Source organism: Apus apus, chromosome 1 (assembly GCF_020740795.1).
Source record: "Apus apus isolate bApuApu2 chromosome 1, bApuApu2.pri.cur, whole genome shotgun sequence".
NCBI lineage: Eukaryota > Metazoa > Chordata > Aves > Apodiformes > Apodidae > Apus > Apus apus.
The window spans coordinates 176206483-176225998 of record NC_067282.1 but is presented as its reverse complement, the minus strand read 5'-3'; the positions used below and the strand labels follow the sequence as shown (position 1 = coordinate 176225998).

At 36.5% G+C, this 19516-nt stretch overlaps 1 protein-coding gene across 1 annotated transcript in view; it reads left to right on the top strand.

The window, feature by feature from the left end:
- Positions 1-19516, top strand: part of CNTN1 (contactin 1) — a 243307-nt gene that overhangs the window by 142669 nt on the left and 81122 nt on the right. The window contains exon 4 of the mRNA XM_051608904.1: positions 11438-11574. Coding sequence (XP_051464864.1) covers positions 11460-11574 — 115 coding nt within the window. The 5' untranslated portion in view covers positions 11438-11459. The remainder of the gene's footprint in view (positions 1-11437; positions 11575-19516) is intronic.

Genomic DNA, 19516 nt, shown 5'->3' with positions numbered 1-19516 from the left:
ATGAAAAGACCAAATGACCAAATTTATATTGCCATGATGATTCATTTGACAGATGCATTAGCAGAGCACAGACTGAAATATGCAGCAATTTTTGGTAGTTATAAATAACAGCAACTTTCACATTGCTTTTTAAAATGTACTAATAGTGCATGCTGGGCTGTGTTCTCATTGTACCTCCATCAGTATAAAAGCACAGGGATGCCAATGAAGATAATGGTGCAATTACAATTTCTGATACAGGTTACTGTGCAGAACATTTTTCTGATCATCTCTTGTCATTTCAGCTGTACATCAGGGAGGTAATTTTATCTTTTTTTTTTTCCCAAATAAATTAAATGTGAGAGATACCTTACATGCCTCTCCAGTTAGATTAGTTAAAGTGAATATTTGAGACAATTAAGAAAAGTTGAGCACTTGGGGGAAGAGGTCAGGGAAAAAGGTTGAAGGCAAGCATAGTATAAAGTATGCATAAAAGTTAATAGATTAAAACATCTATAATTAATTTTCTTTAAAGACATTTGTGTATGGATTTTCCTAATTTTTAAATGCACTAACATATCCTAAAATACTGCAATATATGCTGATTATTTGGCTTTAACTGAGTAGAACAATGTCTGCACGTGATGATGTGCTTTCCCTTTACTTCAATTCTGGGGCCAGGCAATGAAAAATCAGAACAGTTACTACAATGTGAGTACTTAAAAGTACAATTTAAATGACCAACACTGTTGAGTACTTTTAGTGATATATGACCCCCAAATAAGCCTAAATTAATTGAAAAATTAAACTATAACAATAATTCTATTATTTACCCAAAAGTTGGCCATCAAGAATTAGGAAGTATTACAAGTATTACTTACATTTTTAAGTATTACTTATAATACTTATAAGTACTGGTTGTTACTTATAAGTATTAGAAGTACTAGTCTTTGGCCAACATATGAAAAATTTAGGATATAATAGGGGAAAGTATTAACATTTCTGTACACTGTCACAAAGTCTGTCCAAGTTTTAGAAAGCAAAGACAATGAATATGGTAACTTTTGAAATCTCTTTAGTGCTGAAAAACAGATGTAGTGAGCACATGAACTGAAACACTACTGCATACTGCAAATTAGAGATTTAATCAAAAGACATGGGAGGCATGTTTTGAAAAGATTCTCTCTTTCCAGGATACTTTATTGCAGTTTTCATTGTATCTGTTTTGTCAGGAGCTCCTAAACAGGGAAAGCCCCTGTGTTGGAGACCAGTTGTTCCTTGGTGCGGACAGTTGCAGGTTTGTGTGTCAGAAGTGCGGTTAATACAGAAGAGCTGTGGACAGTTGTTGAACCAAGTCTGTAGGGACTCTGTTTTATTGCTTGGAGGAACATGGGGTTGCTTGCAGTTGCAAGATGTTATGGCATCATTTTGCAACCAACGGCTTCCAAATGAGAAGGTTATATTGATTTCTTGGCTTATTGCCTTACTGAAATAGCATCTGTGAAAGGATATAATAGTATGTTATGTTCAATGAAATAGTTACCAACTAAAACATTTGTAGTTATTTGAAGTTAGTCTATTGGAATGAAATTACTTACTAATGCAACTTTGATAACTAAAGAGAAATGTCTTTTTTTGTAGCTGACTTGCCTAAGCTGTATGTATCTACATATCAAAATGTATTTTTTGTCACAACAATATGGAATTTGGAAGAAAAACTCTAAAATGCTGTTTTCTAGGCTTCAGTCCTGAAAACTGATGAGTGCCTTCTGGGAGGCACTGTATGCATATGTTCATTTGATGCTTAAATATTTGCAGACACTTTAGTATATCAGGCCTTTGACACTCACATATGCCTGTTCATTTACTTAACTTTTTTTTCTCCTTGATAGTTTAGAATAAAAAACAAAGCAGAATTATTTGGTTGTATAAAGTCAAGTGCTTCTCTCTTTTTACTTTATTTATAGACCTGTTAATTGCTTAGAAGGATCTTAAATGGTCCTCTGGATTTAGTCATTAAACTGATTAGTCATACTTCTTATAACATAATTTTCATACTTTAAACTACTTTCTACATGAATAAACATTATTTTATTACAAAGATAAAATAGTAGTATTTTCAGATGTATTACATTGCAGAGATAAATCACTCATATCTTTGTAAAGCCAATCCTGTATGTCACTGTAGAAATTTGGGGTCAGATGCATCTCACAGAACTTTGTGATTGCTTTTGTTGAGGGTTGCCAAATCTGAGGGTTGCCTGAGAGAGCTGAAGCTGCAGCAACTCCTAATGCCCAGGACCAGCCAGCAGCTCACACAGTGCATACATGCACTTATACGTCTCTGGCCATATAGATCCACAGACAAAGCGGCAGCAGTAGCAAACAGAAGCAGCCCCTGTCTGGCTGACCAGAACAAAAGCCTGTTAGTGGAAAGCATGTGTCTGGCCTGAGGAGGCTGTAGTGAGGTGGGTGTCAAGTCTCTTTTCCTAAGTCACAAGTGGTAGAACAGGAGGAAGTGGCCTTAATTTGTGCCAGGGGATGTTTAGATTGGATATTAGGAAAAACTTCTTTACTGAAAGGGTTGTCAGGCACTGGAACAGGCTGCCCAGGGAAATGGTGGAACCACCATCCATAGAGGTATTTAAAAGACGTGTAGATGTGGTTCTTAAGGACATGGTTCAGTGGTGGAGTTGGCAGTGCTAGGTTAATCGTTGGACTTGGTCATCTTAAAGGTCTTTTCCAATAAAAATGATCCTATGATTCTATCACCTAGCCCTGGATCCCCTGATATCTCCAACTTCTGGCACCAGGTACTCTAGTACCTGCTCCCAAGTCTCCTACTTGCTAGCTAGCCTGGCTTTATGTCCACTGGCAATTATGCAGTAGCATATGCATCCACACCATATGTATCTACTCCAGTTTCTGCAGTAGCTGGTGCCCCAGACACATGGACCCTTGCAACCTGTGGCCCCTTCTCCAGGGGTCACCACTCAGACCCTTCACACACTCTGATCTCTCCAGTTGCTGCCACCATGGGCACCCGGACCCCTCAGGCTCATGGTTCCACCACAGTGGATGGCAGTTATGCTTCCATGCGCACATGTATGGAAGCTTCCATAGGCAGTCCCTCACTGAGGAAGTTAGTCAGAGATGGAATTTAGTAAGAAAACAGGACATGCTTTGGTGACCAGGCCAGACAAATGTACTGTCATTCCACTGCTGATATGCAACCAGGCCCTGATATCCCCTTACCCCATCCATTTTCCCACCTTTGTGTTTCCCCAACCCACCTTGATTTAATTTAACTGCAATCATGACATCAATATTCTTTCTTATGAGCATGGGAAGATGTGATTCCTGCTGTCTCAGTGTAGCAGTTTTGACTCTGGGATTCATCCAAAGGCTGTTCTGATGGTACACATCCATGTGTCCCACTTTGATGATTAGGCATTAAGAGAGATTTCTGTAGATGCTTTGTGCTTCTGAGGCTATATCAGATTTGGTAGAGAATATGTGCATGAAGAGTATCCACTGATAGTTAGCAGGCAATAAACTAAGATTTCAAAAAAGGTGGTGTGGGTTTGTTGTTTGTTGGTGGGTTTTTTATTGAAGACTAGAGAACCTATGCTTTACTTGTAAGAAATGAAACCAATCTGTCTTTTAAAATCTTCAGAATACAACTAAATCTTCCTCATGAGTAAGTATCCCTGAAAAGTAGTCTTTAAAACACAGAGGATCTTTCAAATGGTGGATGGCAGCTCAAACCTGTAAAAAAAGCCCATGGATCTCACCAATAGCTATTCTGAAATACGTAAGCTTAAAACCAAAAGGCACAAATAACGTATTATTCCAAAATCCAACAGCAAATTCTAGTAAACATTGAATTTATTTTCCTTCTTTTCTCCTTTTTGCAGCTGCTAGTCTGATTCAAACTGTTTATTCACAGGATGAAAGAGATGTTTTTAAGCATTCTCAACAGTTCCAAGTGATTGATGTAAATTTTTTTAAAAACCTCAGATTTAAAGAGAGTTGCTAGGAAACATGCAGTTTGAAGCTGAAATCTCCCGCTGAACTTGTCTTTGGCTGTACAATAGGAAGTATGTTGTAGAGTATCCTGAGTTATAGATTATATGGATACACAGTTAAATTTTTGTATATATAAATACATCTCCTGTCAATTTACTGAATATGTATGATTCATTCCCACATCTTCATTTAGTGATGAATAAGAAGGTATTACTAAGTGCAAGAAAACATAAAAATCAGACAGAAATATGGTTTCATTTTCTGAAACATTAATATTTTTTAGAAACAAAGCTAATGTGTTTAAGATTTAATTTCATTATAAAGTTCTGAGTAGTCCATTCTTTTTTTTATAAACTTTATTAAAATTGAAACTCCAATAGATAACAGCAGCTATACACTTAATTTTACGGGGCAGTTAGTGTCTTTTTGTCCATCAAAAGTTATTGGCCAAAGTAACAAAAAAAAAATCTTTATTGTATGAAGGAATGCCCAGTTTTAATCATGGATATTTATTTGTAATCATGGATGTGTTTCTTTTCGTGCTGGTTTTAGAGCCTTGGGTATGTTTGGTTATTTTGGAGTCAAAGTTAAACTAATTAGACTTAGAGAAACAAACGGAAGCTACCTAAGTATAGGAACAGAGTAGTAAGTGTGATGCTTGGGGCTTATTGTTTTTTGTTTGTTGGAATTCTTTACCAGGCAATCTTTAAACAGCAAACCCCTTCCAGCATGCTTTCAGAAAAGTGTGATCAATGCCTGTGAGTTACAGCAGGAGTAAGTAATCTTTTTGTTACTTATTACCAACCAGTTGCTGATAGAGCAAATGGTGTGAATTAAGGATTTGAAGGACTAGCTGCCTGACCCTTTGCTGTAGACATGATAATTAAAGACGATGTTTAAGTACCTTTAAGCAACACTTCATTATCTGAAGGTATTTCAAAACAAAACCTTTTTGCAGCTTAATGACTCAAAAATAAGTAACCAAATTGTATTAACAATTAATAGTGAAGCTGAGTTGCTGACCTTACTACAAATTAGGAGATGCTTGACCTTCCTAAAAAAATATGTTTATAATAGCAATACTAAATGATCCTTTGTTACAGAGTAATGGATTAACTGCAAGATGAGATAGATGTGTGACCACTGTAAAATTCTTGTAGGGAAGAAAATTAGTGTTGATTCATAATGAATCTGTGAATGCAAATAAGAAAAATAAGACATCTCATTAGTTGCATGAACTTTCAGAGAGAAGAAAACAACCAAAAGCCAAAACAAAGGGTGAAAAAAAAAATAAAATGGGAAGGATGATGTAGCAGACAAAGTCCCATAGAGCTCAATTGCTTAACAAGAACGGAAAAGTGCCTACTGGGCAACTGACTGAAGAAGTTACTGATTCTCAAGGTCTCAATCCTTTGATGTGTATAATGGAAACGGGAAAGTTGAATTCACAGTGTGGTTAACTACCAGCCTGTTGTCCTACTTGAAAAGATGATGGATTAGAAAATTGCCATGGAAAGCGGACATCTTGTAACAGTAAAGTTGCCTTTCAGGTCCCTGGTAACTTTTGTATATGTGATGATCTTATGCTAGTCTTACTATATTCAATGTTTTGGTTTCTTGTAGGCACTGTGTTTTCTTCCTTTGTAGAGTAGACACTATCATTTTCAAGTGCAAAAGGCATGGCTCAAAACATGCGTCGGGAAGGAATTTATTTGGTGTTTTGAGCTTGATTCCTGGAGAGAAGTCACAGTTGCCAAAGATGGCAGCAAGGAGGGGAAGAAAAGGTAACACTGAGCCAGGGTATGTCACAGATCATCGGTGTGCCAGGTTATTAGTTCTTTTAAGCCTATCAACAAGAGAGTTTAAGTAGAAAGAAAGGCATTAAAAGTAAATTAATAAACATATGTCAAAGAAGGAAAGTTTTCTTTTGCACTCCAAACTTAAGATAAGGTTTCCCATAGAAACTTGGGCCAAGTCCTGTAACAACCGTGAAGTTCTCATCACCTCCAAGACTTTGGTTCTTCAAATTTTCAGGTCAATGTTAATGAAACATAAAACCAGAGCTGGTTGAACTGTCCAGTAGTGATAGAACCACATGTTCATTTAACCTATATAAATTTATTAATTAACTTATCTTGGGTTTTATTTATGTATTCAGCACCTATAAACAATAGGAAAAAAAACTGTGACTAAGTGTGGAGTTGGAGGATTAGACTCCTCTTTGCTCCAATTTAGTGTGCATGTTGTCCTTCAAAGAATGTGCTGGTTTGTGTTGGTGAGGTTTCTTTGTAGTGGGGGAAGGGCACCAGGAGTGGCTCTGGTAAGGAGCTAAGAAGCTCCCCCTGCTTCAAACCCAGCCAAGAAGCCATTAGAGGGACAATAGATGCGCTTCTGCGATTAACATCTGAAAGGACTGACATAACACCTGAGCAGAGTGAGCACTGAGAGAAAGTAGAGCTGTCCTGGAGAGGTGAAAGGCAGTGCTGGGGTGAAGATCCGGGTGTTTGGTAAGGAAGAAAGGGAAGAAGGTGCCCAAGCAGAAGTTTTCCCTGCAACCTATGGCAAGATGGCAGCTGTCCCCCTGTCTCCCCCTGTGGAGTTAGTTATTGTACCAAAAATGTGAACTTTTTTAAGAAAGTAATGAAAACAAGCAATTAGGTGCCTACTAAAATCACTAAAAGAGCCTGAAATAAAAATGCATACAAAACACTGATTACACTGAAGTATTGCGTGACTCCTAAAAAGCTTTGATTATAAGTTACCGCTGTGTTAATTTACTAGTGAATTATTGCAATTACATATATTCGTGTTTTGAACAAGGGTGGGGAACCAGAGATTCCTTCTAGATTGTTTTATTTATTTATAGTCTGATCTGGATGGAATCTCGACCAATTCTAAAACTTCAGTTTGTATCATTATCTTAATATACCAGGAAATGAGAATAGTAACAAGCATCTTGATTGACCTCTCCTGGCTAAGTATACCAAGCCAGAGTTTCTAAATGCTTCCCTTTGCCCCCTCTCTGCCTGTTCAGCACTTGGTGTTCCTGAGGGGGAACCCTGAAGGGGTGTTGGGGGCCAGTGCAGCAGTCATATGGCTCCCAAATGGAATGACTCGGTAAGGGGTGTTCAGGGAAGGTCTTGTCATGGTGGACATTGAGATTCACTGGCAGAGGCAAGTTGACTGCCTTTCTTCTATTGCTGCCTTCCAGTCTTGAAGTATTTTTGGTTACTTTTCTAATACACACCTGCAACCAGATTCTGTGCCTTCTCCAGCTCCTCCCATTTTACTTTGTGCTAATCTAGTTGAACTAAGTGCAACAGATAAAATAACCTTCCCCATCTGTATTGCATCTATTCCTTTATTTCTTTGGTCTCTTGCTGTGGATAGTGCAGACTCTTTACCCTTATGCACCTTCATCTACCTGCATGTCCATCTCCATCTCTTTTTCCTCGGCCTTTCTGCCCTTTTGGGTTGTTTTATTCCTTCCAGCCTCTCACACACCACTTATGTGTCCCACATGACATTGCCCCTCTCTGTACGCTGAGTTCTGTTTCTTTGCTTCCTCTTCACCCCTTTAACATCCCTCAGATTCTCCGCTTTCCCTTTTCTGTTCCCACCCTTTCTTCATTTCAGATCTAGTAGATTATATAACCTATTTACACTGCTTTTGATCTTACCATTTTTATTCAACTGACTTGTGTTACCTGCTGTGTGTAATTTTGAATGTTTTATGGCCTTGCAAAATGATGATGTCATCTATATGTTTGGATTAAGAAGGCTATTTTCATAGCTCTAAAACAGATCTATTTTTCTCCTTAATGAAGGCCCAGGTGTGCAGTGACAACCTGAAGAAAGCCACTCAGAATATGGAAGAAAATGTAGACATTTTCCTAAAGTGCATTTTGAGAGATTTGAACATCCTTACAATTGGGTAGTACAGAGGGGCAGGTCTTCCCTTGTGTCCTGGGAACACTGCTCATCCTAGTGAAGCATCAGGAGGAAGTGCAAGCCTCCAGAAGCATTCTGGGAGGTGCCTGTGTTCAGAATTGTACATGCTTTCTATTCAGCAGCCAGTGTCCTAGTTTTTCCCCCCTCCTTTGGGAGGATTGTACTCCAGACAGCTCACCAGAAGGAGTTTTCTTGAATCTGGCAAGGCAAAGGCCCTGTAGTAGTGACTGGCTCTTTTGGGAAACTGAACAGTCAAAAGGGACCTAAATGTGTTAATGAGCATTAGAGAGTAATTAAACTTGACACAGTTACAGTTAAATGCCTTCTTATTTTATTACATATTTTAAAAATGTCTTGCTCATTTGCTAAAATTATGAAAGTATGATGCTTTGTTGTGAGAAAAGAAGGAGAGTGTACCGTGCAGAGTAAAAGGAATATGTCCAGCCATGCTATCTCTCTGCTTTTACAGGGGTGAAAAGTGAGTTGTACTAATGACTGTTCTTTTGTTCAGGAGTGGTTTTTACTTAGGCAGCTATATCATTCTCACTCTGCAAAGAAAAGAGATTGAGAGCTATAAAGCAAAAGGGGCATTAGATAATTCCACGTAAGCACTGCAGCCCACAGGGCTGCCTCTGGCACAAGTGCTGCTGCATCAAATACACCTGGACTCATCCTTGGGCAGCTGGGTGGTAACATCACATACAGCCATACTCTTGCAGACATGCAGATGATGACCTGCATGCTGTCTCATCTCATAGCAGGCAGTTCTGCCAAAATTAAACAGAGCGGTGTGAAACAGCCTTACTCCTTGTCCACACACTGAGATAAATCAGGAGGGATGGATATGCTATATATTCAGAAACCACTCAGCCAAAAGGAGTGAGAACAAGGAAAGGATTTTAATCCTGGCAGGGTGAATATTTTTGTCTTTGAATAAAATGAGGTATTCATAGCATTTACTGACACAATTTTTATTTACTGTAATTTGAACTAGTGTTCAAGCCATTTTTTCCTGAGCCAACAGAAGGGAATTTTTGGAGAGTGAGAGGGCAAATTAACCTTTCAAAATCAAGCTTGGATTCTGCAAAAGAGGGAGGAGGAACTTTCTGTCTGGAGTAGTGCCTGTAATGTGAGAGGGAGAACACAGGTTTACTCTTAACAGTTTCATCTATCAATACATTTGAACATAGTTATTATCACCATTAGTTACTGTTTAACTACCCTTGTTCCCAACAAAGTTCCAGTTTCATTGCAGTCTAATGGTGTGCATTATTTCAATGTAGCTATGCAATTTAACTCATGTCACTTGAAAATAAATGTTGCAGGTGAGGCAGTGTCATAACACAAGAAGCTTCATAGCCAGAGTATGGCTGCTGGAAAAGTATACAAAGTCATTTGCTGATCTAACCTACCACTGTCTTTTGGAGGCATCATATAGACACAGTAGTTTATACCTCAGTCATATAAGGTAGATGCTTGAAACAGTGGTGAATATCCTTTGTGTCACAAAGTCTGAAGAAACTTCAGTGCCAACAGAACTGGAAGACTAAAGATATTTAGTAAATTCTTCCCCTTGGATCTAGATACAGGAAGCATATGCATTTGTTGCCAACCTGAGAGACTTCTTCCAGGGAATAATTCTAAATAAATCTCGGTTGTGGTGATCACTGTTTAGCTCTTGTCTGTGTGTTGTTGAGCACCATTTCCATTTAATAGTCGTTATTGTAGGGTTGTGGTAACTAATGCAGACTTCATCTGCCTAAAGAAGGAAAAATGTGAAGTGCAACAGCTTCTGCAATTTCTGAGCCAAAAGATTGTCTTGTGATAATTCTTGTCATTTTGCTGCACCAAGTTTAACAAAACAACCCATGAAACTCTCTTCTAAGGAAAGGTTACTGTCTGAGGCATGTTCAAATAAAGATCTTACCACTATTGTGAGGAAGGAGGGACAATGTAAGGCTTTGATGGGTGAGACATGTTCCTAGCCACCTCAGGGAAACACATGAGACAAGTACAGTGAGACAGGCCCGTCTGGCTGCAGCTCACACCAGTGGCTGTTCAGCAGAGCAGCATTTATCCCAAGCTTATGTATGGAGTCAGATATGTTTGTATGTGTACTTTGAAATTCCAAACTGCCAGTTTCTTGGTGTTGGAGGTGGGAAATGGCAGTTTCAAAACAAGATCTAAAACCATTTGAATTTTGGAAAAAGAACAATTCAGTAAAATTTTTGACCTGGAGAGAACAGAGTCTAGGTTAAAGGTAGAAGCACTATAGGAGTGGGAAGCTGGAAAACAGTATCATCAAGATTTCATCCTGCAAAAAGTGACAATGCTGTCTTAGCATGCAAACATGTCCCAGTATATGTATCACTGAAAGGTATTCAAGTAGGTATGAGAATATTTGTATAACGAAATAGTAATAAAATTAATAAACGGAAAGGAATGGATAATATCAGCACATGCCTGAGACGTAGCAATATTCTGTCAGTGATAAGCTGGAAGCCTTGCTTTGTGTGAAAGTCATAACATAACCAGTGCTACAATCAAGAATTATGAACAGGATGTGATGGATGCAAACGATGCATTTATATATTCATGGCAAGAAATCTATTGAACAAAATGGAAAATTGCACACTGCAAGCTTGATGATGCATTGCCCTAAAGAAATAGGTAACAATCACTGGTCAGAAACCTAGCCAAATGTTCTGATTGGAAGAAGTGGAAAATGTTACAGAAGCAAAGTATTCTGAAAAATAATTTCTAAAATCTTAGAATGTTAAAAACATTCTGAATGTTTATTCAGTTTGGATCTAGTTTATGAGCAAAGAGGATTTCTCCCACAGGGAAAAGAAAACTTCATATATGTCATTATAATAATGATTATATTCAACATTGAAAAGGAAACTCATAAAAGTAATACTACCTTTCCAGAGGGTGATTACTTGTATGTTAAAAGTTTAAAAGGAATTATATACTAGAAAAAAAAAAATTAATCCCGAACATGATTCATGTGCTTCAGTTTCACTGTAATTTTCTTTTTACAGACTTTGAAATCATTAATTGCAATTTAGTATTCACTGAGATGAAGTAGGATAGAATCGAGACTTTCCTTATTTTATTTGCAAATTAGGTATTCTTTTAATATTTTAATAATGTGAAGTGCTCTCAGAGAGAGGATCTAGATCCAACCCAAAGCATAGTTTTGGTTTAGGAAGATGAGTCTAAAGGAGGATATTCAGTATTAACATTTACCATATTACTTAGTATTACTGGAAAATCTCACTACTGCTTAACAGTGTTCTCAGTGACTAGATCATTAATTTGATCCAGCAAATTTGATATTGCATTTTTTATTCAAAAGTCTCTATCCTATACTAACTCATAAGTATTCAGTTTAGACAGATAATATGGCAAGTTAAATTTGATATGAGATAAAGCTTTATGTCAGAAATATTAACTCCTTTTTTCTTTTCTCTAGTCAGGCATTTTTAAGTCTCTGAATGCTGCTGTTGCAAAGCACAATTCCTTTTGAGATAATCACTGAACAGAAGATAGTCATGTGGCTCTTCATCTGTCATCTTATTGCAGCACCCTCTTTCATCTTCTGCCTGACAGGTAAGATGACCTCCTATATTAATTCATTTAACTTAACTCTTTTTGTTTTATGCATTTCAAGGTAAATTATGCTGTTTGCATGGCTTTAAGTTCTTTCTGCAGATACATTGTATTAGTAAATATAAATAATGAATCTGTAAGGAAGTGTACTTGTTACAATGGAAGCCATATTTCAAAGCCTGAAAAAAATATGGATCTGCATTTTATATTTGTTTTTGTCTATTCTATTTCAGTATAAAGACTTACTTCTTCCTCTAGATTATAAAAATATATGACAACCATCCATTTGGGCACAGATGATCAACATGGTTAGAAGAGTGGAAATATGGCCACAAAAAGAGATTTCTATAATTTCTGTAATATAGACACCATCTAAAATTCATAATGTCCTACCAACACAACACGGTAGTAGCTTTCATAATCCAGAAGGGAAATGCTGCATATACTAACTTTAATTTAAAATTACAAATGGTAGAGCTTTTCATAAATAAAGATGGGTCCATAAATATTAAAACATTCAGGAGTCATATTTCTAACAACTGAAATTACAGATCTTTGCAACTGAAATTTTGGTTCAGTTCTGAGAGAGATGGAAGGAGCTCTTTAGAAAGTTAAAAGACAGGATTAAAATATAGTTCCTATTCCAGCTGTTCTGAACAACTGTGTTATTTGTAAAACCTGTTCCAGCATCCATAACAATTTAAATGGATTTTTTTAATTTGCTGTGTTGAATATTGCCAGCATAAATGGAGCTCTTCTCAAGGAAAGGAACCATTTTGATTATGTATAGACTGCATGAATTGAGACCTGAGTATGTAAAAAGCAGAATAATTAATTTGTTCATACACAAAATATTGACCAAGATTTGAGAAGTTCAAGTGTTGTTCACTAATGATTCAGTTATTTTCAAGGGAGGCTTTAGATCCTTCTCTACTCTGAGGGGAAAATTACTCATAAAGCTATATCTACTGGATTTCATAAAACACTCTTGTGTTTCTTTGGGTTCTTTATGTAATTAATGAATACCTAACTGAAATGAGTTGTTCATGGTTTTGCTTAATCTGGCCTACCATTTCAAGCATCACCTCTGTTTCACTACCATGAACCATGTTGTTTGTATTACTGAGTCTAAAAATCTGTTAAATATTGTGATGTAAGCTTATTGCCTTTAAGAAGTTACTTCATAGCCCACAGGAGCACTTTTTGGTTTAGGGAGAACATAATTTTATCCTATGAAGAGTTTAAACTCAGTCATTCATTTATTTATTTATTTTATTTATTTATATCCTGGAGATATACTGGCACCTAAGAAAATAAAGATCTTTAAAATGTTGTAATGTCATCCTTATAACATATTCATTATGTGTCTCACTACAATAATGTATCCATTATGTGTAACAATGTCTTTGTTAGGATATAAGGGCTGCTGATGGAACCAAAATTAAAAATCAAAATTCATCACTTTAATACAAGGCTTTTCCTGAAAAAAAAAAAAAGAGCCTGTCTACCACCAGCAGTAATGTTACATATGTGATTTCACTCTGGACATGGTGATATCAAACTCCAGTAGCCAAGCAAGTGCTGGACATTGGTTAATAACAAAGTTGAGTTGGTCACCGAGAACAGATTTTCAGTTGATTTCTTGATGGACAAGATCAGGTGATTAAGGCTATTACTTGCATATTATGCACACTGCAGTTGTGCCCCAAAATTTTGTCACCAGTATGCACCTCCTGGCACATGCCTTAGAATGACATGATAAAATTATGTGCTATGAGGGTCACGAGTAAATGACATAGGAAGAACAAAGATGGGTAGGATGTTGAGGACAGTTGAGGACTGTCACAATGACCGGCCATTTCTCATCAGTGGGGGATGTGCACTTACTTGGCTGCAAGGAAGCAAACATTACACGAATCAGTGCATTGGAAGTTTAGGCAGAGATCATCTTCTGCAGGGAGACAGGAGCAATATTTATTTTTGAGGTAAATTAGTGCTTGAAGTGTAGTCTTGCAGATATAAACTGATGAAAAAGCTGTGAGTAATTGGTCTTTCACTTGCTGATACAACAGACAGTTATAATAAGGGTTGTTTTTCAGAGTGCACTTTGAGCAGTGCAAGGCACATGAGAGCAGCAAATCCCTCCTCAGGAAACATTGTGATGATTGTCAGTACACTGCCAAAAATGTTATTTCATGCCTATTACTGGTAATACTTGAGTCCTCTCTTTCCTCTGACATCTGGGCTCCTGCCAACACACTCCTAAGTTGACTTGAACTTCCTGTTAAATTCATATCCTATTGCTAAGTCTGAATTTTAGACTTATATTTCATCTAGCACATCCTGTATAAATCGATGAACCAAAGTGTATCTTCACTTGGGATAATAACCTTGCACCAAAAAAATTAAAAGTCTGCTTCAGCAACAGGCTTGTTTTGTTTCTTCCTCCAAAAGACTAATTAAAAGCTGCAAAGAGCCTATATTTCATTGTGCTTCATGAATTCTTGATTACATTTGGCTATAAGAGGAATCAATAGTAAAAAATGTTACTGTGTTCCTCCAAAATTTTATTTCTAATCAAACTGTTCTACTTTTTACCTTGGGATTTCATAGTGCAGAGCCAGGCAGTACCTGAGTTTGGGTCAGATGGCAGCTTGTCGGTCTAGTGACTGTTGGTTTGTCCAAAATGAGCTGATAGTCCATTTTTTATGAAAATAGTCAAAAGCACTATTACTATTTAGGAAACCTAATGGCTTATTTTCAAAAATAGCTAGGATCCCAAGCTTCAGTGAAAGCTAGTAAAGCCAGAAGGCCACTAATACACAGAGTCTCTCTGTGCAGGCAGCTATTTTGATGTGTGCATGAGGATGTAATGAGACAGAGTGCCGAATTTCTGAGTATGTTGCTGATATTTCATAAGCACTTGGAAGGCTTGTATGGGGAGATCGTGTAGAGTGACTACTACACTTTACCATAATTCCTAATTTGCTCAGCGCTGACTTTCCCATGAGATCAACACGTTAAGCTCTTAAGGCACTTTTGAAGTAACACTTGTACTTCTAAGGTAGAATCACCTGAATTATTTAAGTATCTGATAGGCAAATGTGTGTATGTTTAAAAGTAATGTAATAGGTTTTGGTTGCCATTCCTCATGACAGTTTGAGAAGACAAGCAAGCTGTACCCTATCACTCTGGCATAAGGGGAGAAATTTACTGTGCCAGGAGTTGGAACTTTTCATACTCAAAACTTGCCGTAAAGGATAAACTACATAATTAACTATGTGGCTCTTCAAGTTCTTCACTGGAACATATGAGAAAGGAGAAATTCTGTTGCTCTTTTCTTGCCAGAAAAGCAAAGGCAGCCTTCCCAAAAATCCAACCCTTTTGTGTAATACAAAGTGGGATTGCTTGAGTGGTTACTTTTTTGGTTTCAGTGATGACTGGATCTTGGAAACTGATGTTCCTTTAGCATCTTGCTGACTTACAGTGCTGCCTCTTCTCTATCAGGATGATAGAATCTTCTTTATAGACCATGAAATGCTATATCATGAGTTTTGTGGACATGAACATGTTTCTTCTAGAGCATATAAGCTTCCCATGAATGCCATGTGCAACTTTCCCCATTTGATTATGAGAGGAGTAAAAAAAATTCCAACCCTCAAACCTTAAATTGTATACAGCTTAGATTTTTTCTGTAGCAGTGGTTCAGAAATACATTGTGAACTGAAGGCCAGAATCTACATTATTTAAAGCTTTTTACCACAGCTTATGTTATTATTTACAATTACTAAAGAAATATATGCATTTTCTTCTGAAATACAAGGTGAGTGAATATGTTTAATACGTGCTTACCTTGTCTGCTGTGTCCAGGCTTGGATCTTAGAAGACCATTTCATGCTACTGCGGAGTACCTGACATGTATGAATTAACAATCATCATGTGTTTTGTGATCAGAATGCTAGGAAACCTGGAAGTGCCTTTTTTTTACCTTCCAGTGAGTGTGTTAGAGATTTTTTGGCTCATTCGCAGACCATCTTTTTTCTGAGCATGATCTTCTGATACTAGTAGGTCCTCATTTCTGTGACATATTGAAAACAGTACAAGATCTACTTTTAAATAGCAAATGGTGTCTAGGCTTGTGATGCTGATACTAATGCCTGACAACTTAGGGAGACTTAATGAATGAGTCCAAGACTTTTGTTCAGCATCCATTAGCATTCAAGGTTAATCTAGCCATATGCTGTGTCAACAGATCCTTGTCCCTCTCTCATGTGAAAACATGTAACAGGATACAACAGTGTCGATTAGATCAATACTGATGAGGGTGATACCAAGTGACTGTCTCCAGCAGCCACCTTTGGCAATGTTAAATGCTGGGGAAATAAAGAGATATACAGGAAGCAGGAACAGAATGAGAAGGAGAAGGCACATTAGAAAAATAAAGATGCTAATTAAAATAATATTAAATCAATGCACAGTGGGAGTGATGGGAAAGTGTCCCATCTACTTTAGCTTCTTTCTGACATTGACCTTTGGAAAACTTTTCACTGTGATTTGCTATTGATAGTCATGTCACAATTAGAAACCAGTTGATTCTTATCCAAAACATGTGCTTAGCACTGCATTCATAGCGAAGCTTGTTAATTTGACTCAATTTCAGTTTAAAATTTGTGATGGATTGAGTTCCTGAAAGAATACGAGCAGCCTTTAATGAGCTTAAATCAAAGCTGGTCATTATTATTTGCTTTAAGCAAACAGTATTACCATTTTAGCTTTCTTAATGATGAAGTTAAAGGTTGTAATATTTCCAGCAGCAGCTCTTGGAGCTATCCGTTAGTAAAATTGTTGCTATCTTCCATTGAAAACATGTTTTAATTGCAGTGGAATTATTAGGCAATTATCCATCAAAAACCTACTGCTAACTTTCTTAAAATTACCTTAAAAATAAATTGGTTTATGCACAGATATTCTGAAAGGAAAATTCATAATGATTGCCCTAGGTACTGGTTCAGGGCACTCTTGCTCCATTTTTTTTTAACCAGCTGTTTCCCTTATTAAGATTGAGTTACTTTTTTTGTGTGTGTGCATGTTTATTTAAGGATTTAGTAAGATTAAGGACACTTGAGAAGAAATGAGGCAAATATACAAGTGGATATCCATGATTCCCAATATGTGAGTAATTTTAGTGAAGTGACTTGATCTTACATTTGAATTCCCATTAAGTCTACCTTCCCAATGAATTGCCACATAAAAATATATATCCACCATTTCTGATAAATCACTTGAGTTATATAACTTTTTTTTTAATTGATAAAGCATTAATAACTTTGTAAATAAGGAAAAAGGTAAAAGATTATTTTTACTCCTAAGTGAAGAATTTTCCACAGTTCCTGCATGGGATATAGTTTATTGCTACACTATAAGCCAGCATTAAAAGGTATATCTTGAAAAGAATGCAGAAAGTTAAGACGTGCCTGAAATGAGTATAGCAAATTAGAAAGTGAGAGTACATGTTAATTTATAACTTTTTTGCTTATTCTCATACTAGAATGGTGCACAAGTGTCCTAACATGGTTTAGAGACCTGTCTTTGAGAGGCATCATTACAAAAGAATAAGAGTAAAATTACAGTATACTATTCCCTTTTGGAATTTTATGTTTTCTTCTACTAGCCAAATTACCTGTTGAAAATGCTTGTCTCAGCCCTCTAAATAAAGCCTATGGGATTAGTTCAGAAAAAATCCCTAACTTTTAAAATTATGTGAGATAAATCACTTAAAAGTGTAAGATTAAGTCGAGAATCTCACTTTGAATTTACAGTAGACAAGAGAGTAGACTTAATAGAAAGATGGAATTGGTATTGTTGCTATGACTTCTTTTATTGAACTTTTTCTCCTCTATCATCTCATTAAGGTTTGAGATACTGGAGTGAGGAGTGTTGCAAGCCCCATTTACCTATAAGAAAAGCCTTTTAAAGCCTTTTATGTTCCATGATTTGCTACACATACTATAAAATAACCCCTACAAACAATGTGCAATATTTGCAATCTGCAACTGAAAATGAGTAAGACAAAAGTAAACAACTAGGTTTTATTTAATTTTCCTTCTTGGAAAAAAATAAGCCTAAGAATTGCTGTTTTCTCCTATGAATTAAAAAAATACAAAGTGTCTTTAATAAGCTATGTATTTTTAACTTCACTTCCTGGTTGTGCTCACACATTGAGCAGTTCCCATAATTATATGCAGCTTTACTTCATGACACCCTTAATGTACAAGTAAAATTGATTTTCAAAATAAATTAGTTACATGTAAGGACTGAATTAGCTGCTAATAAAATAAATTGTCTTGTCTGAAAGTGATTTGAATGACTGGTGCTAGCGAACTAGCCCTGCTCTCTCTAGACAGAGGAATTATTTGCTCAGCACTCTAACCCACTGAAATTGGATGTTTTGAGTTCAATATTTTATATTGCTTATGGTAGCAACAGGTTGGCATAGTTGCTTAATACTATTTAGAACATAAATACTGTATTTCTGTTGAAAGACTTATATTGCACATGAAGAACAAGATGAGTGGTTGTGTGCTAATACTCTTGGTGCAATTTTTTCTTCATAATTTCTCACTAACAAGAGGAAAAACCCAAGAGGGAGATAAAACAACACAAGATGAAACTCAGATGTAATATAAGAACTTTTAGTAAAATTTGAAAGTTCAATAAAAAGTTCCAAAAGTTGAAGATCTTTAGGTATGAAAATTCAGATGTTAAAAAGAAAAATCTTCCAGTTGTATGCATTGTTAAATATTGGAAAAGATTTATTAAAATAAATTATGAAGTCTTACTTAGAATAATAGAATTATAAAATGGCTTGGGTTGAAAGGGACCTTTAGAGGTCATCTAGTCCTTTTTCTTTGTTTCAGTTCTGCTGATTCCCTTCCCAGTTGTATCTGAAGCAGTTTTCTAGTTATGCCATCTCTTCTCCCTAGAGCTGTGTATTTCTTTTCATCACAATAATGTCCAAGCAGCCCAAGATCACTTTGCTGTTCTCACAAAATAGCCAAACACCTGCATCCTCCCTTTTTTGCAGTGTCCCAGGCTTCATCCCTGGCATGCTCTTACTATGTATTGTCTCCACTTCTAAGGTTCCTGATCCTCAAATCCCAAATTGACAAAGTGATCCTACTCTCTCCATCCACTCTAGATCTTTTTACTATCTTCAGCAAAAGCTTATAGAAGAGAGTTAAAGACTAGTGTCATGAACAATGTTTCCCAGAATGTGTTTTGGAATGAAGACCCATAAGCTAGGCTGGAAATTTACTTCCTTAATTTATGGTATTTATAATGTACAGTAACTGCTTTGGCCTTGATAAATCAGTCTCCTCCCTTCTTCCTACCAATATTACAGTGACATACATCCAGGGCACCTTTGCTGAAGTCATTCATCTTTCAGAATTCAAGAATTTGTCTTCTGTGTTGTTAAATTTATGCCAAATTTACCCAACATAAGTAAAGTAGGGTCAGTGTAGTTACAGCAATACACAGAATTAATACATTTTTATAGAATTTTATTATGAAAATAAATACATAGAACTGATTAAATATATTCTTTAAAAATAACAGACAGTGATTAGGCTTTTGAAAAGAAGACTCAAGAAGTGGACCTATGTGGTGACTATATTGAAAAGTTTTTCATTACCTTTATATTTACAGATAAGCATAATTTCCTTATCAAATTTAAGATGGACATAAGAGGGAGAACCAGGAGCAGGGTGCATAGAGCCTGCAAGTCCATTTGGGTGGCCAAATGACTAGGGCATGGAAAGATTGAAGGGAGATCCATGCAGGGTTGATAAACTGTTGATCTGTTTTTAATTTTTCTTTTTAAGACATAAATGATTCAACAGGAGTGTATGTGGGCTGGAAAAACCTCTTTGTCTCTACATTA